This window comes from Lissotriton helveticus, chromosome 3_2 (genome assembly GCF_964261635.1).
Source record: "Lissotriton helveticus chromosome 3_2, aLisHel1.1, whole genome shotgun sequence".
NCBI classification, from domain to species: Eukaryota; Metazoa; Chordata; class Amphibia; order Caudata; family Salamandridae; genus Lissotriton; species Lissotriton helveticus.
In genome coordinates this window covers 116,512,750-116,537,309 of record NC_136062.1, presented here as the reverse complement: position 1 = coordinate 116,537,309, position 24,560 = coordinate 116,512,750, and the positions used below count along the sequence as shown (strand labels likewise).

General features: G+C 43.0%; 1 protein-coding gene across 4 annotated transcripts in view; it reads left to right on the top strand.

Annotated features, from left to right (window-relative positions):
• NEDD4 (NEDD4 E3 ubiquitin protein ligase) overlaps window positions 1-24,560 on the top strand; it is a 2,078,892-nt gene that overhangs the window by 834,661 nt on the left and 1,219,671 nt on the right. For all 4 annotated transcript variants that reach the window (XM_078684873.1, XM_078684874.1, XM_078684872.1 and 1 more), the window contains 2 exons: window positions 22,086-22,197; window positions 22,414-22,575. In XM_078684873.1, the coding sequence (XP_078540999.1) occupies window positions 22,086-22,197; window positions 22,414-22,575 (274 nt within the window). The remainder of the gene's footprint in view (window positions 1-22,085; window positions 22,198-22,413; window positions 22,576-24,560) is intronic.

Genomic DNA, 24,560 nt, shown 5'->3' with positions numbered 1-24,560 from the left:
TGTGGCAAGTTTCTGCCTCAATGGACCTGATGGCCAGCAAAACGGTGAACCAGGCAGATGCAGTCAGTGCCTGCAGATGCAGGGAGATGCCTCCCCTACCTCAAGGAAGATGCTGCCTGGTTGGCGAAGTACTGGACAGTTCTCCAAGGGTTTACGGAGGCTGCAGGACAAGTCGTTTCTTGCAGTTGTCGGGGAACAGCAGCCAGTAAGGGTTTGGTTTCGGCACTGGTCCACAGTTTTTGCATTGTTGGCTTTTCTTTGTCCTTCATCTGTTCCTGGATAGACAAATTTGAGTCCTTAGAGTCAGGGGACCACCTAAATACTAAATTTAGGGGTGTTAAAGAGAGTGTAAGATAGTAGCCAATAGGCTACCTACCCCTGGAATGACTACACCCCCTATATGACTACTTCCTGTGGAGAGTAGGCATAAACCTGACCCAAAGTTCCTAGTTTCACCAAAAACAAGATGGTGAAACCCTTCTTCGAGTGTCCACTTAAGTTGACACATCTTAGGAGTGTGCCTAGACTAATATTGCAACACACAAACTAACTAGCTGATTTAGCTGCCTGCTTTGGTGCCAAATGGGACTAAGGATAGGGGATGGCATTTTCCAGGTCTGGAGGAAGCCGAGGTCTCATATCAAAGGCGGAAGAGGCTTTGAAGTGATCCAACGCCCCTATAGAAAAACTGTCTCACCAACGCTACCCAACACCATAATACGCACCATTATTCATAAATCACTCACAAGGCCCATTAATAACCGAGACAATTTTGGGCAACTGAATCATGTGACCTAATTAATCAGATCTTATTCACAAACTATTTACACATTAATATACATCTGCAATTTATCGTTTCTTACCATGGTTTTTATGCAAATAACATATTAATTAAGTCACTTTGGCAAATGGATCAGCTGATGGTAACTAGACCATGAATAAACAAAACCAGCTTGTCGTTTCAAAATCTAATTTTATTAATCTTTTTATTCAAGAAAGAGCATTATTCTTAAGAATCTTTATTTATTAGCAATTATAGCAGGGTATTATTAAAGCAAATGAATTATTGAACTGACATCTTCAAAGCAAATCAGCATGTATGAGTTAAGGCAAATTAACAGTTTTCCATTCCCTAAGTCTATTTCCCTGTCTAAAACTCACTTCGCCTAAAAGGAAAAGTCATTTAAGCCTATTATCCTTACGTGCGCCAAAGTCCATCAGCACGACACGCCCTTCTGGAATCGGAAAGCGAGAAGCGCCCTCCTGTCAAAGGGGCCAAGTTTTATACCTTTTCTGTCTAGCTAATCTCACTAAAATGTATTCTTTCTTTTGCAACCCAGAGTTTTTATTGTCTGACAGATGTCAGTCCACGTTAGCTCATCACATTTTCATTCCAAAACCGAGCCCTTTTCTTTGACTCCATCATCCTTATAGCTGGTACTCAGAATTGCATCTTCTTCTTCTTCAATCACTTCCAACTTCCCAGTTTCAGAATTTTCGTTCCTGCTTTCAGAGCTTCCAATCTGCTTTTCAATACCCTCTTGATCTTGAATTACCACTTGATCAGACTCTTTTTCTGCTTCTTTTTCTAGAAGATCTTCATCATCTTCAGAGTCTTGTATCACAACTTCTTCAATTTCTTCATTCAATGCCTCGTTCGTATTTGAATCTTCCAGATGTCAACCTTCCTGTCGATCTTCAGTATCTGGATCTTTTTCAGCTTCTTCTTCAGAATCTGAATCAGCTGTTGTATCACCTTCGTCAGGATTTTCAGGTGGAGCTACACGAATGGTGTGACTTGCATGAATCACCTCTTCAAATCCTTACACTTTACTGCATTAGTTGTAACAAGTATCACCTGTCTTGCCTTTTGCCACCTGGGTACTAGGCAGATTCTTCTTCGGTGTACTTTTGTCCTCACCCAGTCACCTGGTAACAGATCATGAGCTTGTTCCTTTTCTCTTGTTAACACTTCATTTCCTACCCGATGGAACACAGAAGTCACGACGTCAGAGAGGTTTTTGCAATAATCCAAAATGACTCTATCATTAATACTCATGATTTTACCTACTGGTACAAAAGCTTGTCTCATGACTCTGCTCATGAGAATCTCATGAGGGCTTAAACCTGTCTTTTTATCTGGAGTACTTCTCAGTGACATCAAAACAAGTGGAAGTGCGTCAGTCCACTTCATTCCTGTAGCTAGACACATTTTGGCTAGTCTATTTTTGATTGTGCCATTCACTTGCTCAACAACACCTGATGCTTCTGGTCTGTATGCACAATGCAGCTTTCGCTTAATATTTAGTGCTTCACAAACCGTTTGTAACAATCTGTTTTCAAAATGTGTTCCACGATCAGTCTCGACCGTCACTGGAAAACCGTACCTCGGTATAATTTCCCTTAAAAGCAATTTAGCCACAGTAACTGAATCATTGTGACGTGTTGGGAACGCTTCTACCCATCTCGAAAACGGACAGATAATCACAAGGACATATCTTAATCCATTATGGCGTGGCATGTCAATAAAATCCATTTGCAATCTGGTAAAAGGACCACCCTCCCGTCCTATGGTTCTCATGCTCACAACTGTTTTTCTGTTTGGGTTGATCTGCTGGCAGATTAAGCATCTCTGACAAAAAGATTCTGCAATTACTCTGACCTTTGGATTGTACCATGTTTGCCTAAACAACCTAATCATAGAGTCTCTTCCAATGTGTCCTTGACCATGATACATTCTAGCCATGTCAACAATCATGCTATCTGGCATAACTGGTCTGTCATCTTTGTAAACCCAAATTTCATCTTCCTCACGCTGTCTGCAACCTGCTTTTAACCATCTGTCTTTTTCCTCATCATCTGCCTCATCTTGTAAATCTTTTACTCCTTGCCATGTCTCAACTACAGATGTTAGCATGAGTGAATTCAAAACATGTTCATTGTTTTTCTCCCGATTGATTGACATATTATTTTTCGCGCAGAACTTTGCTATCTCGTCTGCGTAAGCATTTCCCTTTGTAATATAATCTTCGCCTCTTTTATCTGCTGTACATTTCACGACAGCGATTTTCTTTGGTAACTGGATTCCATCTATTAACCTTTTAATCAAATCAGCGATTCGTATTAGATTTCCCACAGAAGTTAAATAACCTCTTTGAGACCAGAGCTGACCATAATCATGGACTACTCCATATCCATACTGACTATCAGTCACTATGGTAACTTTTAAGTTTCGACCTCTTTCACATGCACGAATCAAAGCAATCAATTCTGCTACTTGAGCTGAACGAATTCCTTCGAGACAAGAGGCTTCAACCACATCTGCAACTGTGCAGACAGAATATGCTGCTCTCAAAACACCTTCATCTGTTCTCAAACATGAACCATCAACAAAATAAACAAAATCTGATTCTGCTAACGGGACATCTTTAATGTCCTGTATGGGTTTGGTACAGTATTCTAAAACATCTAAGCACTCGTGATCAATGTCATTCTCATTTCTGATTTCTGTTACAGTACCATCAGGCAATAATGTGGAAGGGTTTAAATTTACACATCTCGCTATTGAGACATTATCTGATCCCAGAATAAATTTCTCATATTTTGTTAACCTGTTACTTGTCAAATGCTGTGTTTTACTTCTGGTAAGGAGAATTTCAACTGAATGGGGAACATACACTTTTACATTTTTACTTTTACTTTTATTATCCCCTCGCTCTGTTCAAGGCTTACACTTGTTGCAGCCACTACTTTTAAGCAGCCTGGTAATGCTTTTGCAACAGGATCAAGAACTGCTGAGAAATAGGCTATTGGCTTTCTCAGTTTTCCATGTCTTTGAATTAGAACTGACAATGCACATCCTTCTCTTTCACTGCAATACAGCTCAAAATATTTTTCATAGTCTGGCATACCTAAAGCAGGTGCTTCACAAAGACCTCTTTTTAGCTGTTCAAAAGCTGCTAGCTCAGTTTCTGTTAGGATAATCGGGTCTTTTATGTCTGCTTTTGTCAGTCTCTGCAGTGGTTTTGCAATTACTGAAAATCCACTAATCCATTGACGACAATAACCAACCATTCCTAAAAACATTCTGACCTGTCTCTGTGTTCTTGGAGGTTGCATTCCCTGAATCATTTTAATTCTTTCAGTTGTCACTTACCTGATTCCTTTAGCAATTCTGTGAGGTATTTTACTTCTTGTTTTCAAAACTGTAATTTTGCAGGAGACACTTTGTCCTTCATCTGCCAAATGATTTAAAAGAGTAATGGTATCTGTTACACAGTTATCTCGTGTTTTTGCAGCCACAAGGAGGTCATCTATATATTGCACTAATGTCGATTTTCCAGGTAAATCTAGATTCTCCAAGGATTTCTTTAGCAACTGATTAAAAATAGATGGACTCTCTGTATACCCCTGAGGGATACGACACCATGCTAGAATACGGTCCTGGAACCTGAACGCAAAAATTTGCTGCCTTTCTGGATGCAATGGAACAGTAAAGAACGCATTGCAGAGGTCTATGACTGTATACCACTCTGCATCATGCGGAATCTGATAAAGAATTACCGCTGGGTTAGGAACAACTGAGCAACATGGAACAACTATCTGATTAACCTTTCTCAGGTCTTGAACAATCCTGTAAGTTCCGTTTGGCTTTTTGATACCCATAATCGGTGAATTACATGGGCTACTCTCAATTTCTTTTAGCACACCTTGTTTTATAAATTTTTCAATTACAGGTATAACACATTCAATAGTCTCTGCCTTCATTTTATACTGAGGAATGTTTGGAAAATCTACTCCTTGCTTTACTGTAATTTTAACTGGATCCACATTTTTCATCAATCCCATTTCACTTCCTGTGAGATCCCAAATTTCAGCATTAACTGTTTCTTTTAATTCTTCGGGAAGATTGTTTTTATCAAATGCAGGAAATAATTTTCTTTCCTCTGCTTCAACCATTAACATTGTAAATTTATAAAACCCATCTTCTTCCTGTGTCTGGAGTTCTTTACCATCCGGTGAGCAATATATTTTGCAATTCATTTTGCACAATATGTCCCTTCCTAAAAAGTTTACAGGACTGCTGTTACAGACTACAAATCTGTGTTTGTCTTTGAATTTACCAATTTCAACTTTGACAGGTTCTGTTAAATAAGTTTTAATTTGCTGATTAGCTACACCAACTACTTGGATGGTATCCCCAGAGAGAGGCAGGTTTTCTATTTCCACTGATCTAACAGTAGAACGGGTAGCACCTGTGTCCACAAGAAAAGTGATTTCTACATCATTCACTTTACCATTAACAAATGGACCAGATTGGTCTACCTCAAGAGTGGCTCCAAGCACACACTCTTCCCCCTCTCTCAGACACCGTCATAAGTAATCATCTGAATCACTCCCCCCCCCCGATTTTCATTCAGCAAATACTGTTGAGAAACATTTTGCACATTTACTCTTTGCGATCTGTTTACCTGCTCTCCTCCGCAGAATCCCGTATCTGTATTATATCTCTGCACATTTACACAATTTGGAAGTGGCGGTTGTGGAATCTGACTCTGCTGATTCACTACCTGTCGCTGTAGCTGTTGCTGTAGCTGTTGCTGCAGATTTACCTCATTCTGCATCTGCGGATTTAATGATGCATTTTTTAAATTTCTGGGCGGATTTTTACATTCGCGCTTCCAGTGTCCAATTTCGCCACAATTAAAACATGGGAGTTTTTGTTTTAGTTCTTCAATATTTCCCATCATTCTAGGCTTATTACCTTTAAATTTACCTAGATTCTGATTAACATTTTTGTTTTCTAAGGTTGCTATTTGCTGTTCAGCTACCTTCACCTGTGCCCACATAGCTTTTTCCTTTAGGTTTTTCTGTTTTGCGTCTATCTCGTCACTACAATATTTTGCTTTTCTCAAAATATCATCAACTGATAATGATTGCCAACCAACAATTCCGTTCCTAATGATATCACCAAATTCAGGTCTTAAACCATAAACAAACCTGTATATAAAGTGGCTTATGTCCTTTTCACGTAATTTTTCATAGCCACTGTATTGTTTAAAAAACAATAATAACCTTTCATAGAATGAATGTACTGATTCTTGATTTGTTCTGTCTATTTGAACCCAATCAACTTCTTTTGGGACAATCTTGTTTTTCAACCACACAATTACTTTGTCATAGAGATCCATAACATCTTTTGATGGTTCACCTGTTATTCTATCTCGAGGAGGTTCTTCTTTGGTCCAACTTACAGAAATGTTACATTCTGTCCAAAGATCCGATGGGACAAAAATGTCAAAGAATCCCTCAAGATCAATCCACAGAACTTTTGAGACCTTAATAAATCTGTCTACCTGTTGATACCATTCCACAGGTTTTTCTCTCAGCCGAGGGAAATCATTGGTGAACAATAAAATGTCCTGTCTTGTCCAAGGAACATGCACATAACCACCACCAGCAATTTCTCTCACTGGAAACTGACCAGCTACTTCTCCTCTTTCTCTCCTTTCTTCCTCTCTTTTCTTTGTCCATTTTACTCTCCATTTACTTAATTCACCTAATCTTTTTAGGAACACAATTAATTCTTTTATATGAATAATTCTTCCATTGGTATTCATGCTTTCAATGTCTTTTTCAGAGAAATCCACCTTGTAACTTTTCCCCAAATATTTCTGTCTACTCAAATCAATTTCCAATTCAGCAGCTAATTCCTCTAATTGATCATACTTTGTTTTCGTTTTCCATTGTATGCTTTTGCAAATAAACAATAATTCATCATCCTGATATTGCTTTAAATAGTCAGGTCCAATTGTGCCAATAATTAATTCTTCTAAATCCGCTTTCAGTTTTGCAACATCAAGTAATTTAAATTCTGAACTTTGTGGGGTTTGCGTTAAATCTATTTTATTTGCGCCCTTTTCCGGAGTACTAGAATCAGATTCTGCACCTGATGGAGTTTTATTCGAAAAGCTTTGATTAAAGGTTAAGTCAGGCATCATTGTTTTCTCTCGGTGAATTTCTGATAAATCTGAATAACATTTTTCAGCCACTTTCTGAATTTCTGCATTTAATGGAATAGTCAAAGCTGAGTGTCTAATTTCTCTTTGATCAAACACTGGTTGTACAGGTCCAATTGTTACTGGTACCGTTACTGCTTCCATGCTTTGTTAACTGCTGTATTAATTCATCTTTTGTTCGAAAATATTCTGAAGTATTTGGGATTTCCTCACATCTCTCTGTTCTCATTACATTTCTCGGTATTTCATTTCTACGAACTGGAGTTTCAGCATAATTTCTGTTTTCCCCAGATATACTGGAGCTAGATCTTGTTTCTACTCTTTCAGGAGTTTTTGTATTATTCGTATTTAATGTGGGTGATGCTTCATCAATAATTTCTCTAGGAGGTGCACTTGGAATAGTTCCTGGAGGAACTCTCGGTGAAGAAAATGAACAAACTGGTTGATAAGGAGACTGTCTCTGGTTAGTAATATAAATTTCTTCTAAGACTGGATCTTCTAATTCACTATCTTCAGCACTATTATTTTTCTTTTGAACATTGTTTTGAGTAATTATTTCACCAGTTCTTGCTGGATACAAACCATCACATGCGCCACTGTCTCCATCGACGCATTCTATCCTCATGAGTTTCCTTTTTTATGTCTAATCTGGTACCTCTTGTTATGCCTTTTTTCTCTCGTTCCAATTCAAACATCTCATCCTCCCATTCAGCTAAAGCCTCAAATTGTGTAGGTCTAGGCTTTGGTTCAAGTGTCATCATCTTGTCTCATAAATTTTTCATAACCTTAATGTTAAAGGAACCATCTTCCGGCCATGCTAAAACACCATCATTCTTGGTATAATCCATCCAATTTTCAAACCATAGGCAAGTATGATAACCATATTCACCTTCCATATAAGCTGCAGGTGTTTTATACTTATGAAGTAATCTTCCACCTCGCGTTTCAATTTTCTTGTCAGATTTCAATTTATTTTTCAATTTTTGAAACCATGAAGGTTTCTTTTTCTGCTTAATATAATAATCCATGTTTTTAAACGATTCCGCTTACTCGTAAATGTTTCCTGGTTGTTCCGCAAAACCAACCAATCCGTGCGCGAAACACACCAACAAGCCAATCAGGTTAAGCTACGTCACCACCTTGCTCAACCAATAGGATTACTGCTTTCAGGATGAACCAATCAGCTGTCAGCTCGTCTTAGTCACGTGAGCCAATCAGTGCGCTTGCTGTGACGTATGCTAGCCAATCACAGCGCGGACCCTGTGACGTATACTGCCGCTGCAGCTTCTCGTCTTTCGCTCCTCGAGCTCACCCCTCCTTCACAAAATATTTTCACAGCGCCATTTTAACTAAACTTTTCAATGAAAATCAATTAGTAACTCCACAAAAACAAACCATTTGTCTGATTCGCTAAAATAAAGTGATAGCTTTTTCAGTCACTCAGATATTCTTTTGCGTGGAATAGACGACGCTATTCTCACAGAATATTTAAATTCGTTGATAAAGTAAGTAGCCTTACTCTACCCTTCTAACAGGTAATAACGAACTCGTTTCCCTCTGAATGCACATAAAGTGACAATTCAAAGTTTGATTCGATCGAATATTACTAAATCAATTACGCACATTCAAACGGAAAATATCCCTAATCATACATGCATGATTCTTGGTAGGACTTTAACCAACCAATGAAAACCTCACTTGCCAGTAAGATAGACGACACTTCCTTACCCTTCACTCAAGCTTGGATAAAATCTACTACTCTTTTCACAGTGAGTTTTAAAACAGGCACCAAGTCCCTATACTCAAAAGCTAAAATTTCATAGACAATCCTCACTATACATTCTACCTTGCACACCTATAATCCATAAACTTGTGCTGTACGGCCACAACACTAGGGATATATGACAATACCACTATTTTGAAACGGAACAAATGCACTGTGCAACTTCACCTGTCACGCTACTCTTGTACCGGTACAAAACCAGGAATTTTCACACTGCTGGAAAAAACCTTTCGACTACATATAACAACTGAACAAACTCAACATATGTTAAACATCGATCCTATGTATTTACCATGTAGCATGACAGTTACCATAGCAACCGTAACTCTGCTACCAAGGAATTGATCCAGCGCCCCTATAGAAAAACTGTCTCACCAATGCTACCCAACACCATAATACTCACCATTAATCATAAATCACTCACAAGGCGCATTAACAACCAAGACAATTTTGGGCAACTGAATCATGTGACCTAATTAATCAGATCTTATTCACAAATTATTTACACATTTATATACATCTGCAATTTATCGTTTCTTACCATGGTTTTTATGCAAATAACATATTAATTAAGTCACTTTGGCAAATGGATCAGCTGATGGTAACTAGACCATGAATAAACAAGACCAGCTTGTCGTTTCAAAATCTAATTTTATTAACCTTTTTATTCAAGAAAGAGCATTATTCTTAAGAATCTTTATTTATTAGTAATTATAGCAGCGTTTATTTAAGCAAATGAATTATTGAACTGACATCTTCAAAGCAAATCAGCATGTATGAGTTAAGGCAAAATAACAGTTTTCCATTCCCTAAGTCTATTTCCCTGTCTAAAACTCACTTCGCCTAAAAGGAAAAGTAATTTAAGCCTATTATCCTTACGTGCGCCAAAGTCCATCAGCACGACACGCCCTTCTGGAATCGGAAAGCGAGAAGCGCCCTCCTGTCAAAGGGGCCAAGTTTTGTACCTTTTCTGTCTAGCTAATCTCACTAAAATGTATTCTTTCTTTTGCCATCCAGAGTTTTTATTGGCTGACAGATATGTCAGTCCACGTTAGCTCATCTCATTTTCATTCCAAAACCGAGCCCTTTTCTTTGGCTCCATTGTCCGACTAAAAACATGTCTTTAGCTTCCTTGGAAATGCAACATTTCTCAAGTTTCAGACCGTTACTTCCTCCGCTTTGGCAGATTTGCCGCATCCTGTCCTTGATTTTGTCACTCTCAGAGCACGTCCTGCACAAAAGTCATTCATCAGTATTTTTTTTTTTGACAACTGTCGATGTGGTGAAAGTTTCCACTTCAGAATACGTGCAAGGCTCCACTCTGGACAGGTTTCTATACACCATCTTTAAGCGCTAGGCCTTAGGCCTCTCCCTTGGTAACTAGTATTCAAACAAACACAAGACATTAATTAATTAGAGAATTGAGACCCATTCTGTTACCCACCCCCATTGCTAATTATTAACCCATTAATAAATGTTACCTAGCTTTAAGCACATGTCACAGAATTCTCCTCGAACTTATGCCACATAAAGACAGAAAGACATAACATAAGCACATAAAAAAGCAGATGCCATTAATTATACAGCTGCATTTAATACTGACAAAGACAATAGACAAGGTTAGTTTATTGTTTTTGACACACTTACAAGTGCAACAAAGAGCACGTTTATTAGTCCCTTGTGTCATGTAAATGCATTTTAATCTAGGTTGGTTAATAATTCACCACAAATCAATTAATATTGATTATTTATTATGGAAGTTTAACTTTGCGATTCAGAACAAAATATTATTCTGAAACTCGCTCCATCAGAAGCCTCTGGCCTTGGTAGGCTAATTCACTAGCCATCCTTCGGGAGGAGGTGTAATCACCTTCCACTGGTGAAGGCATTGTTCCTGACCTACCTCTGAGAGAATTGGCTCTTCTGAGCAGGTGGTCAGAAAGTAGTCTGTCAGCCAGCACACTAAATGACAGGTAGGTTTCAGGGTGTACCTCTAAGGTGCTCTCTGGGTCCATGTCATAACGAATCCAACACTGGCATCAGTGTGGATTTGGTAAGTCAGACAAGGTGTTTGATACCAAACCCCATTATTTTCAGTGAAGCCATTATGTAGCTGAGTAACTCGTGAAAACCCGTGCCCAGTACATATGCTTCAGACAGCTTCCTGATCACTTGCAATGGAACCAGACGTCACAAGGGCATATGGGCTCTTGCAGATATGTCCTCTCATATAATATAATGTGCCTTGCCTTAGGGCTCCAAGGCCTGCTGTAGAGTTGACTTACATATAGTATATTCAGTGTTCATGGGCCTGGCACACAGGGGTGTGTCATGTCATATTTTCAAAACAGTTTGCACCTTTTCATGTATCCTTCAATGGCAGGCTGCATGCAGTTTCAATGTGGGTCCCCTTGGGTGGCACAGTACATGCTGCAGCCCATGAGGACTCTCCTTAGTATCCATGCCCTGGGTACCAGATGTACCATCTACTAGGGACTTACAGGGTTGCTACAGTCCTTGCCAGTTGGGTTACAATAAGACATTTACCTGTATCAGTACTAGGGCAAAAAATGGGGATGACCATGTCAAAAAGAGCACTTTGCTACATTCACCAAGACCATGACTGTGCTGTAGGTCAATTTACCACTAGTCATATGTGTTCTTAAATCAAAATGTGGTAAAGGCGCTCAAGGCCATAGTGGGATCCCCGCATTTGTTTTTAAACAAGCCCAAAATGATTGTGCCTCGCTGCTACCTCTGCTTTACAACCATTGCTTTCAGGCAAATTCCATTCCAGACAGCTGAGGAGAATCCCTGCTTGTTCCAACTCACAAAAAGGATCCCAAAAATCCCCAGAGAATTGCCACAAATTGCCCTTCTGGTTTTTGAAAGAAAATGCTATGCACGTTGCTGCTAAAAGATCTGGAGCAATGGGCGACTGAGAACCAGTTTATCCTATATTTTCAACAGGGTTTCGGAAAAGCTGTAGCACCAAAGACAACATACTGACCCTGGCCATACTGGTAGATCAAACTTTCTCCAAAAATAACTGACTGCTACACGCTGCCTTCATTGATTTCCCAACAGCATTTAATAATGTTAATAGAGGTGATTTATGGGCTATGGGCTAAATGAACCAATTGAAGCACTCTACACCCTCTGCTAGATGCTAATATCAACCTGGGTCAAGGTAAAAACTAATATCGAAATGGATAACCTTTGTAAGAACAAAGACCTGAAACGGGCTGTATATTATTCTCACTGCTTTTCAATCTTTACCTGGCCTTTATGAAAGAGTGCCTTTGTGTCACCTAGAGAGTGCCACCAAATTTAGAAGGATACCTCCTGGAGGTCAGACTTTATGCGGACAATATGCTTAGACCACAAGGCAGTTGTGGTGCAATGGTCCCCCCTAATAATACTGGATCTAGATAAAAGTGCACCAAAACCAAGCTCATCTCCTTCGGACATCTAGTGAAGAAAAGAGGAGCCCGGCATATTGACATGGCACAAATAGAGTAACCTTCTTTAAGCATCTGGGAATGTGGTTTGAAGAACAAGGCCAGTTTGACCCCCACAAGCAAACTCTTAAAAGTTCCCCGCAATCACTGTGTGGGCCTGCGATAACTAGATACTGAAGAGATTTGGGTGATTGAGCTGTTGTGCAAAATAACATACAAATTGTTTAAAAAAAAAACAGGCCAAATTGCTTTCTGCCTGCAAGGATCTGGAGGAGCCATAACAAAAAATCTCATGCCAGCTTGGTTATACCCCTCTATAATCCACCCGTCATACAATAATATCGAACACACGCAATGACATTTGTAAAAAAGAGGCAGCTGATGAGATTCATGCTGGGATTGATTCCCCTCAGAGCTTACTGGTATGGAATAGTTAGGAGCAGGTTTGTACTGCCCCTGCAAATTCCCACCTACACATTGTTTGCATTTGCCCCAAATTGTTGCCATTGAGAAACTTTTGCTTTGAATCTCTCTTCAGGATTTTGAAAAACCTGCTCCTGCAAGGTGTCCGTGGAAATGTGTTTGAAAGGTGATTGCAGCCAGTTAACAACTTGTTTTCTGAAATTCATGAAGCAGGCTTCGATAATTTGAGCAGGGTGACCCAATTAGCTCCTACTTGAGCTTCAGCAGCCCGTTTCTTGTGAGGTTCATACTAGGCAACAGCCAGGGTTACTACGGAAAGGCAGCCTTTTCCTAACTATGCTTTGATTGACCAACCACAATTTTGTCTTGCCTTAATGATATCACATCCACATTTTATTCGCAGTAAGGTAAGGTGAAATGTTGACTGTCTTTGGCTATAGGTGTGACCAGCCAGACAATTTTGTTTTTACTTTTGTCGACTTCTTTTCGAGCGTTCAACTCCTGGTGCACATAGGGATGTCCCGTCCTTGAACCAGCTTCGATGGCTTGCGACTTCTGTCGCCAATTGATGTCGGTTACGGACCCGCACCTCATATGCCTTTGGTATTTGGTGCGCGACCGCGACTCGAAGTTGTGCTCCGACTGCCGGGCCATGAACCCGAAGTATTTGCGGGAGCAGTCCTGAAAACTTGTCGAGGCCTGCAGTCAGCTCCGCGCCGTTTGAAGTCCCAGTCGAGAGGGAGGTCGCGGGACTGGTTGTGGAGCCATCACCACCACTCATTGTCGAAGGCTTCATCTTCGACTAAGTCGTAGCACAAAAAGAAGGCGAAATAGCATCATCGCTTTTCACATTCTCCCCATCCGTCGGCCGACGCGACGTGGGTTGCGGAAGGTAGTTGTCTGGCTCCACCCCGGAGCCTGTGGGGTCGACTCCGAGCCTTCCTCCCTTCCCAGGAGTCGTGGTGACCCCTGCCCAACTTTGTAGCTTTTACGAATCCCTACATTCGATCTTTGGGCAGCCTGACTCCACCGGCATGCCTTAGGGCCCCGCAGACTCGGCTGTGGGCTCTAGGCCTTCGAACCCAGCAGCTTCGGCCCCGGTGCAGCAGGGCCTCCAGGGATCTAGGCCTGGATCCAGAACGGCGCCGGTCGACCTTCTGACACCTCCTCTGGCGTCGAATCCACTGACGACACCTGCGCCCCCTCCGACGACGATTGTGTCCTCAGCCGGCATCGTCCCCGGCCTCCATACTGTTATGTTATGTTATGTTAATAACTTTTATTCGGCGCACAGCTGCCCCAGCGAAGGGGCGTCCTGGCGCCTGTCCAAATGCCACAACACAACAGATCAGAGCCGGAAAGAGAAGAGATCAATTGCCAGAAGCGAACAGGTGGGTTTTAATAGCGCGCCTGAAAAGAGTAAGACTATCCAGGGCACGGATGTGTACAGGGAGAGAATTCCATAGGTCAGCTGCCAGGACACGAAAGGAGCGCCCTCCCATCCTACTCAGTCTGAACCTAGGCTTAATCGCCAGATGGTGAGATTCAGACCTAAGGGACCGTGTGGGCAAATACGAAGCAATGAGGCCCGCAAGGGCAGGAGGGGAGGAAAGCTTCAGAATCTTAAATGTCAGACAGAGAGCCTTAAATTTGATTCTCTGTCTGACCGGAAGCCAATGAAGGGAGGTCAAAACAGTGGAAACAGAGCACCGTCTCGGGAGGCCCACGATGGCACGCGCAGCAGCATTCTGCACAATCTGAAGCCTAGAAGCCTCAGCCTGGTTCACTCCAAGTAGCAAGGCGCTCCCATAGTCCAATCGCGACAAGATGGAAGCCTGAACCACCAGTTGCCGCGTGGGGGGGTCGAAGAACTTAAGGACAGGTCTCAGTCCTCGCAGAATACCAAAACAGGTAGCTGCTACCTTCTTCGTATGGCTGGCAAAAGAAAGATGGGAATCCAGCCAAACCCCCAGATTTTTTACTTCGACCGCTGGAGTGGGAGAAACCCCCAGTTCGGGATACTGACCTGGACATGGAGCCGGACTGGCATCAACCGGTACTTTTGTACCATTGTTCTATCCTGGCGTTACTTTTCGCCATGAGTGGCAGCCAGAAGAGAATGAAGAGGACTGGGAGGGGTCTATTCACCCTTTAGCTGACCAGTTGAGTGAACCGGACTGGAGAGAGGAGTTGGGTGATGCGAGTGGTCTGGTTACCTCACCAAACCCTGGTATGCTTTCTCCCCTACCGTGACTACGGAGGAGAGAGCCTCATATGCAGTGGTGTTGCGTAGGGCAGCTGATGTCTTGAACCTTGAGCTTCCTATGGTGGCGCTCAGGACCAACCTCGTGACCCAGGTGCTTCAACTGGTAGCGGCCTCTTTGGAGGCCCTACTGCTGTTCAATGCGGCCCTTACTGACATCCTTCTGGGCACCAGGTCCAAGCCCAGCACAGGGACTCCTGTGGATATGATGATTGCCCGACGCCACTTCCCGGCCCCCGGGCGACCCATTTTTCGTCTCTTAACACCCTACCCCTGAGAGCTTGGTGGTCCAAACCTCTACTTCTTCGGGCGCATTCCCTACTGCTCCTCCAGATAGGGAATCCAAAAAGCTGGATCATCTTGGGAAAAAGATGTTTTCTTCTGCCAGCTTGGGACTGTGGTCGGTGAACACCCCATATCTTTTGGGCCGTTATTCTCACTCTGTGGGGATATGGTTGCGCAGGTGCTGACACAGTTTCCAGAGGCGGCCTGGGCCACTCTCTCACATGCAGTTGCTGATGGCAGAGATGCAGCTAAGTTCGCCATTAGGTGTGGGCTTGATACCGCCGACTCGCTAGTCAGAACAATTTCAACGTCCGTACCCCGGGGACACTATCCTGGCTGAGGTCCACTGGCTTTTTGGGTGATGTCCAATCGACTCTTTTGGACATGCCCTTTGATGGCCGTCGCTGGTTTGGCGACAAAGCGGACAATGCGCTCGAGCTCTTTAAGGATTCCAGGGCTATGGCCAGATTCTTGGGCCTCGCTACCATCTCTTGCCTTGCCCTACGCAGTCTGCTTTTCACCTCTTCCGAGGCTACGGAAGGGGTGCCCCACCACATTCCACCCAGAGCCACAGGCCAGCGCAACCTGTTCAGCCTCTGCGTGGGCAGGGACGTGGGACCCAGCGTCGTGGATCAGCGGGATAGCAGGCGGGCCAGTCCACCAGCGTCTCCTCTGCAGCAGCCACCAAACCCTTCTAGTCTGTCCTTTCAAGGCCACCAGTTGTCAGTGGGCAGCAAGATCCACTATCTCCTCCCCCACTGGCAGACCATCACATCGGACAGGTGGGTTCTGCAGATAGTACGAAGGGGCTACTCCCTCCCCTTCGAGACTACCCCTCCACCTATGCCACCACAATTCCATTGCATTTCAGAGGATCACTTGACCCTTCTCCATCAGGAAGTTACGAATCTCTTGGCCACGTGGCCTATTTAGCAAGTTCCAGCCCCAGAAGCAGGTTGTGGCTGTTATTCCCACTACTTTCCGGTGCCCAAGAAGGACAAAGGCTTGCTTTCTATCTTGGAACGTAAGAACGTCAACCGCTTCCTCCGGAAGGAGAAGTTCAAAATGTTGACATTGGCTCAGGTCTCGTCTGCCCTCAACCCTCGAGGACGCCTATTTCCATATCCCCGTCCTCCCGGGCCCACAGGTGTTGCCTATGGTTCACAGTAGGCCACAAGCACTTTCAGTTCACCATGCTCCCCTTTGGCCTTACCAGCGCCCCTCGGGTGTTCACAAAAATTATAGTGGTGGTCGCAGCTCATCTGCGCAGATCAGGGGTTCCAGTCTTCCCATATCTCATCGACTGGCTGTTGAAGGTGGGCTCACCCCAGGCTGTCGTTTCCCAACTCCAGACTACGGCGGGCCTCCTGCATTCACTGGGGTTCAATATCAATGTGCCAAAGTCACACCTGATTTCATCCTTTTCATCGTAGCCATTTTGGACACAGCACATTTTCGGGCCTATCCTCCAGAGCAGCGAGTCTGGGATATATGGGCTATGCTACTGATGTTTTAGCCTCTATCCCGGGATTCGGTCAGAATGACCCTTAGGCTGCTGGGCTTCAAGACCTCCTGCATTCTGCTTGTGAATCACGCCAGCTGGCATATGCAGGCTCTGCAGTGGGACCTTAAGTTCCAGTTGGCACAGCATCAGGGGAATCTTTCCGATTGTGACCAGATCTCGAAGGTCACTGCACACCAATTGCAGTGGTGGCTAATGAACCAGGATTGGGTCACTGGCAGATCCCTCTCCCTTCCCCTACCAGAGTTCACAGTGGTGACAGATGCATCACTTCTGGGGTGGGGCGGCCACATGGAAGAGGCGGAGATCAGAGGCCTCTGGTCTCCAGTGGAGTTCGGGCTCCACGTCAACCTTCTGGAGCTCCGGGCGATTCGTCCTGCACTAAAGGCATTCCTTCCCTCTGTCCGGGGAAAAGTAGTGCAGGTGTTCATGGACAACACCATGCCATGTAGTTCTGCAACAAACAGGGCAGGTGGGGTTGCGGACCCTCTGTCAAGAGGCTCTCCGCCTTTGGACATGGCTGGAACATCAGGGCGTATCTCTGGTTGTTCAATACCTGGCAGGTTCTCTGAACGCCAGGGCGGACGAACTCAGCCGCAGGTGCATGATGGACCACGAATGGTGTCTTCTTCATTCTGAGGTGGTGCAAAGCCTCTTTCAGCAGTGGGGGAAGCGTTGGTTAGATCGATTCACCATCGAAGAGAACGTGGGAGGATCTTCTGTCGCAGCAGCAGGGGACGTCCTCCACCCGTACCTTTCCAGTTACCACCTCCTTGCGTGGAGTTTAAGTGGTGACAGTTGACACCTTTCGACCTTCCTCCCGAAACCTTTAATGTTATTTTGGCAGCCAGGCATCCTTCCACTTAAACGGTATACGCCTATAGATAGAACAAATTTGTGGCATGGTGCACAGCAAAGGCTGTGGATCCCCTTTCTGCTCCTCTTTCTGAGGTTCTTTTGTTCCTCCTTTCTTTGGCCCAGTAGGGCTCGGCTCTGGGCACACTTAAGGGCTATCTAACGGCTATTTCAGACTTTCTTCAGCTTCCTGATCAGCCTTCTCTTTTCAAGTCCCCTATTGTAAATATTTCTTTCGTAATGCCTCAGTGGAACATTACGAAAGAAATAGGAGGAAAGAGATGACTGCTGCTTTTCTGATTGCCATCACCTCTGCTCACAGGGTGAGTGAGCTTCAGGCTCTGTCTTCTAAGCCTCCTTTCGTTGCTGTTCATCCGGACAAGGTTGTCCTTAGAACTAGACCTTCTTTCCTCCCCAAAGTGGATACCTCTTTCCACATTGGACAAACCATCACTTTGCCCACCTTCTTTCCGCCCCCGCATCCTTCAAAGGAGGAGTAAAGGCTCCACCGCCTACATCCAAAACATGCGTTATCTTTCTATCTGGATCACACAAAACACTTCTGGGTGGATGATCACCTCTTTGTTGGCTATGTAGGTGCCAAGAAAGGTCCGGCAGTGAAAAAATTGACCATCTCTCGGTGGCTCGTTCTTTGCATCAAACTTTGTTATTCCTTGGCAACGAAGGAACCTCTGGTTGGACTGTGTGCCTATTCCACCAGGGCGACGGCAGCCACTACTGCTTTGGTACGTGGTATCCCCCTCAATGACATCCCTGCACACGTTCACAAAACACTACTGCCTGGACTCCCAAGTCCGGAGAGACGGCTTCTTTTGCTGTTCAGTTCTCCCGGACTTTCTGGTGTGAACACAGACCCACCTCCGGGGTTGGTATTGCTGGGCTATCTATTGTAAGGTAATGAATCTATAACAAACAGTCTCTTTCAGATGAAGAAGTTATTTACCTTCAGTAAAGATATATCTGTGAGAGACATATATTAGTTATAGATTCTTTACGCCCTACCTATCCTCCCCGTTCTGCGAACTGACTTCTAGGGTAAGGAACTCCCTTTCAGGGCCCTAGTTTTGTACCCCAGTGGTCGGTGTCTTGCATGGCTCTGCGCTCTGGCGTGGAATGTTGTGTAAAGAACCGACGTCAGCGCGCAAAGGCAGCGCCTAAGTAGATACTGCAAAGTCATCCCAGCGATCACGAGCCGACGACGAAGTTACTTTCGACCAACGCCACCTACCGACGGGCAGATGTACTGCTATGAAAACATTTCTCCGGATCCAGCCTGACACCTGGGGGTAATTCTAAGGTAAGGAATCTATAACTAATATATGTCTCTTACAGATATATCATTACCGAAGGTAAGTACCTTGTTCGATTGTCTGACAGTGTGATTTTGTGCAGCAACTTAACGTTTTAATAAATGTATCTTTTTGTTCACTACATTGATAGCAGCTCTCTGGTGCTTACAAGCTTTTTATCACTGGTCTTATGAGTTTGAATTAGACCACATTTAAAGCAAAGAGAGGTCGGAAGTGGACGGAATTCGACCACAGGTAGGGCTTGACTCTGCCCTCGGTAGCAGACACGTTGCACTTTATAGGCTTTCTTAGGAAGAATCCATCTATGGCACTTTGATAATGGTATGTCCTTTCTCGTGTGACTAGCAAATATTTTAGCATATGTACTGTTGTAGTTTATTTTTATTGTTGATGGCCTGCTCTTTTTTTTTTTTTAAATACCTTATACTACTTTGTCTTGTGAGTTGGACTTTTTACTTATTCTGAGATTTTAAGAATGAAAATGATTACAATTAATGTCACAATAAATCTAATCTAATCATTGCTAAGCTGACGCAACTAACGTGTAACGCATTTTCGAACTGTTTTTTGATACAATTTGAAGCTATGTCCCGAAGTTTATCAACCACTTAACAGTCCATAGAAAGACGGGTAGTGTAATGCATTATCGCTTGATATTAAGAAGACAACAAACCAAAGCCGCATAGGCATGTGGCAAATTCCACTAATGGACAATCAGCTGTGGCTGTGCTTGTGGGGATGATCCACTCAATGACGTACGCCAACTAGATGCAAAGAGAGTCTCTTTCTTGACTGGTGGGGTAGGAACAGTTTGGGGAGTTTACCGTCAATCTGCTTCACTCGTCTGAGGTTGCAGGGAGGAATGCCGGCTGAATGCCAGTGATGGGTATGTTTGTTTTTCTTTTTGTCTTTTTGTAAAGACTGGAAATGTGGTCGGTTTGTTCAGGCATCAGGTCGCACCCCTCCCATCTAGTGCCCCAACAGTCTTTCTGCTCTCCTGGGGCCTAGAGCATCCCCATTACAAGCAAGAGAAAATTTTGAATTATTTTGGGTGTAGTTTTTATACATGGACCAGCAGAGAGAGGCTTAATCTCAGTTTCTTCTCTCTTGGCATAGTGGCTGCACTTTTTGGGCTCCGGGATAGCTGTCAAATAGGGAATCCTACAAGCCCTGGGCATTTCTGGAACATAGATACAAAGGGGAATCCAAGATGGTGTGGCTTGCATAGATCCCAACAGGTTTCCTTCCACAGAAATTCCTGTAAACATCCAGGTGTGGGTCAAAAAAGGCTTTTTCCCCAAATGCATGTGACAGAAAACTCTGACACTTCCAGGCAATGTCTTACCATTTTGCATTCCCACATTTCTCCTAATTGAAATGCTGTCTCATGTGTGGGTAGACCTGATGCATATCATTGGAATGGACGAAAACTGGTAACAACATGAAGCCCTCGTTGTCCCCACATTGACCTCTTACAGTCTACATTTTGACCAGTTCCAGTTGCATTGCACTGTCCAACCAGACAAGGAGGGGTACTGTTTTTATCGGTAGAAGTATGGGAATGCTAAGAGGTTGGTATTTTGTGGATCCCTGTAGATTTAGTAATGTTCCCTCACAGAAATGTGAAGAAATATATGATTTTAGACAAAGGTTGACATTGGCAGGCTAGTCAGCATAAAAAAAAAGTACTGGGATGCACACAAGTCAAAGCACCATGGAATTCCCCTCCTCAGAAAAGTCTGGGCTGGGTCTGATAGGTTTCCCTCGGTGTAAATGAGACTAGGCCCAAATACAGTAGCTATCCACATCACAAGAACGTGTCAGTTTACGCGGCAAAATCTTAATGTCCCTATATTGGACTTTGGCAACTTTCTTTTCACAGGTGCTAGGGCAACCTACACGAGTTGGGTGCTGTTTTTATCTGGGAAAACTTATTGGTAGGAATCTTGTGGATCCTCACAGATTCCAGATATTTCTTTCACAGAAATGTGAGGAAAATGCATCATTTGACTTTTGGCGTTAAGTCCCTAAAATTATTGGGATGTGTACTTGAGTATTATATTCTAGAAGTCCACACAGTTGAAGATATTCAAGTTTAGGAATTTCATTAAGATATTCATGATGGAAACCAAGGATTATAAGTAAGCGTTTTCGCTAGAATGTTAGTGTCAACCCCCACAATCCAAGAACATAGTTGCAGATGCTACTAGACTTGGGATGTAGCACCCCGTCACAAGAAGGGCCAACATGTGATACAAATTAGTGTGACTTTAAGGGCTCATCCGCCTCACCCACTGAAACTGCTCCTGCATGGTGTGGGGTGCTCCTCCTAGTGCAAATGATTGGCATGGGGGAAGCCAGAATCTCGTCATTGGTGTTCAGTGAATGTAAACATCTTCCCAACCACATTGAGGTTGGGAATGTGTTAACACCGTGAAGCGCTGAAAAAAATGAAGTCTTATGGTGGGTTTATGTTAAACCAGATTTTTTAAGTACATCTTGGATGCTCAAATAAGAATAGAGAGAGACATGTTGCATTACTGATGATCAGGAAGTTTACTCATGTCCTAAGATCTGCTCCTGTCTTTGGCAAATCAAGAATCTAAACGTGTGGTATCCTCCTTTCTTTTCTTTTTAGCATATTTGGGATCCCCTGCCAGTTCAGGGGTATTCCTCGTTGCAACATTGCCTTTCTAGCAGCGGTCTACCTTGGGTTTATCACCATAAAACGTTTGCCAGACATACAACCACTTTGGGATTTCTGTTCAGTTCTCTTTTCATGATTCTGCGTTATTTTCTAATAGTTCTTATATTTGAAGAGGTTGTTTGTCTTTAAATATCTTAGATGTCTTAGGGTGATTCTGATGATTTTAATCAAAAAATTGTAAATTTGAAAGCATTAATTGTTTCTTGTTTTTGTAAATAAATACGGCGTATGCTTTCTTAAGAAATGCGTGTGCTTTGCAGAGATAATGGAGGTCCCAGCCTTGCTAGTCCTCAAATTATACTGCTTTTAGAATTCAGTTTCACTTTTTCTGGATTTTGACAAAGCTTATGTACTGTATTTTAGTGTTTCCAGAACAGATTCTTTACTCAGTCTCTCTGCTTTCTTCCTATTTTTTTTTGGGGGGGTACTATGACAGCACCAATGGAGATGAAGGTGGGAGCACAGATTTGGAGGCTCGCCGTGCATTTACAACTCGGAGGCAAATTTCAGAAGAAATTGAAAGCACAGAAAGCAGGGATTCCCCTGAGGTAACTCTGACACTTCCAGGCAATGTCTTACCATTTTGCATTCCCACATTTTAATCAAAACATTGTAAATTTGAAAGCATTAATTGTTTGTTGTTTCCCCTGAGGTAACACACCCAATCATTGATACCTTGGTAATGCTTTGCAAGATTACGCTGCCCTTACTTTCTCTGGCATTTATGTATCAAATTACATCAAGTTTATTGTGTATTTTTGTAGAGCTGGGAAATTATAACAGAAGATGAGGCAACCATGTACAGCAACCACAATCCTCGGTCACCCTCTCCACAAACCAATGTTGATACGCAGATTCATCTTGCAGAAGAGTTGAACTTGAGACTTAACGTTTCTGGAAGTGAAGTTTCTGGGAATGTTTTCAATGTAAGGTTCTTTTTTGTGCTTTTATCAGACACCCAATGTGTTTTTACAAATGCAGATCCAAATTTCCTGAAGATAAATACAACTGTCACCTGTCTATATCAATAATGTTATGCAGGTAGATTTTCTATCTGGCAGATTTTGGGTAGCATTGAATAATTCCACGTGAACAGGCTTTCAAACTAGGACGAGGCACAGAGTGATCACATCAATAATTCATTTTAATAAATGTTTCTTAAACTTAGATTTCAGCACTACATAATAAGGTTCCTACAAATCTAGTAGGACTATGTATAAAGAACAACACAACTTCAAAATACCGGGACTGAGTCTTAACCTATGATCAGTAATTGTTGGTATTTCACTAATATTACTCCTATCCTATCTATTCCTAATAACTCTATGCTAAAGAGAGCATATCAGGAGTACCCTTATTCCTGCCGGCCTATCGGAATGACCCAACCACATACCTTAGTATGTCAGGAAATCGGCCTTAGTGCATTCAGGAAAACACACTGTCTCTGGTGTGCTAGCCTGCACACTTCTTCTGCATGGCTATCTTCCTTCCCAGAATGAAGGTCGGGAACAGATACACTGCATCTCAGTCACAGGGCACAGCAGCGTTCCATGACGAGTCTGGCATGAAAAGAAACTCTCTCAGATTTCAGCATGGATTCTGATTTTATAATGAAACAGCAAGCTTATCGCACCGAGTCAGAGGTGCAGAGCAACCTTTTAATTAGACTTCAGCAGCGAAGTTGTCTCCTACGAGCACAGAAAAGAAAACAATTCCTCGTGTTCTGAATTGTATGACCCTGAAACTTAATGTGCAGACTATGAGGCTACAGTGTCAATCTGAAAAAAATTGGTGTAAAGGACATTTTCACAATAGGGAAAAGCATGTGCAAACCACCACAAAAAAAATTATGCTAAGTTAAAAATGAGAAGCTAAAATGGAGACTAAACAGAGGCCACATTACAACACTCCAAGTGAGTGAACGTAGCGAAAATACAGTGAATTAAGTAACCTGAAATAAAATTGTGCAGTAGAAACTGAAAACGGTGGGCCTAATTTTGAGGAGGGCAGTAGAGGACATTGGTGCAAAAGCCAAATGTACTATCCATTCTCCTCTTCATGCCCCTGTCTCAATTAGAGGACCGTGGACGTTTGTGTTCCCGATAATGAAGTGTCCAAAAACTAATTACAACGTAATGTGATTCATGACTCTTTTTATTGGAAGATTGCAAAAACCTTTCATCAGAATTTTCGATGATTATTAATGTTGTGCCAAGGGATACACTACCCCACATTTCAGTGTATTTTCTGATTCTTTCAGGTGCTCTTTGACTAATAGTGTGCAGCTGGAGGCACACTACAATTTGATTTATTGCATTCAGCCTATATTGAATCTTGAGTTAGCTGAAGTGTGCTGTTAAACGTGGGGACAGTCCAATAGTTAATTTTGAATTCCAATAATGTACAGTCAATCAATCAGTATTTGTTAAGCGTGACTTCTCACCCATGAGGGTCTCAAAGTGCTGGGGGGTAAAGGGGCTGCAGGCAGCCGCGGCCGGTAGTGGGAGTACCGGCCGGGCGGTGACGTGGGGAGGAGGAGGGGCAGGGTGGGGGGTAGTAATGTATGGATTACGGACTTTAAAAGGTAAGTAAACATAAAAATAAATAAAACGAATTTCGTTGCACACTCTTGTGTGCAACGAAATTCGTTTTACACAAGTGTGCAACGAAATTAGTTTTATTTATTTTTATGTTTACTTACCTTTTAAAGTCCGTAATCCATACATTACTACGCCCCACCCTGCCCTTCCCCCTCCCCACGTCACCGCCTGGCCGGTACTCCCAATACCGGCCGCGGCTGGCTGCAGGTCCGACTGGGCGCAAACGTTCAGCTGAAGTGCCTGGTCTTCAGGTCCTTCCTGAGTTGGGTCGGGGATGGGGATAGCTTGAGGTGGAGAGGGAGGGTTTTCCA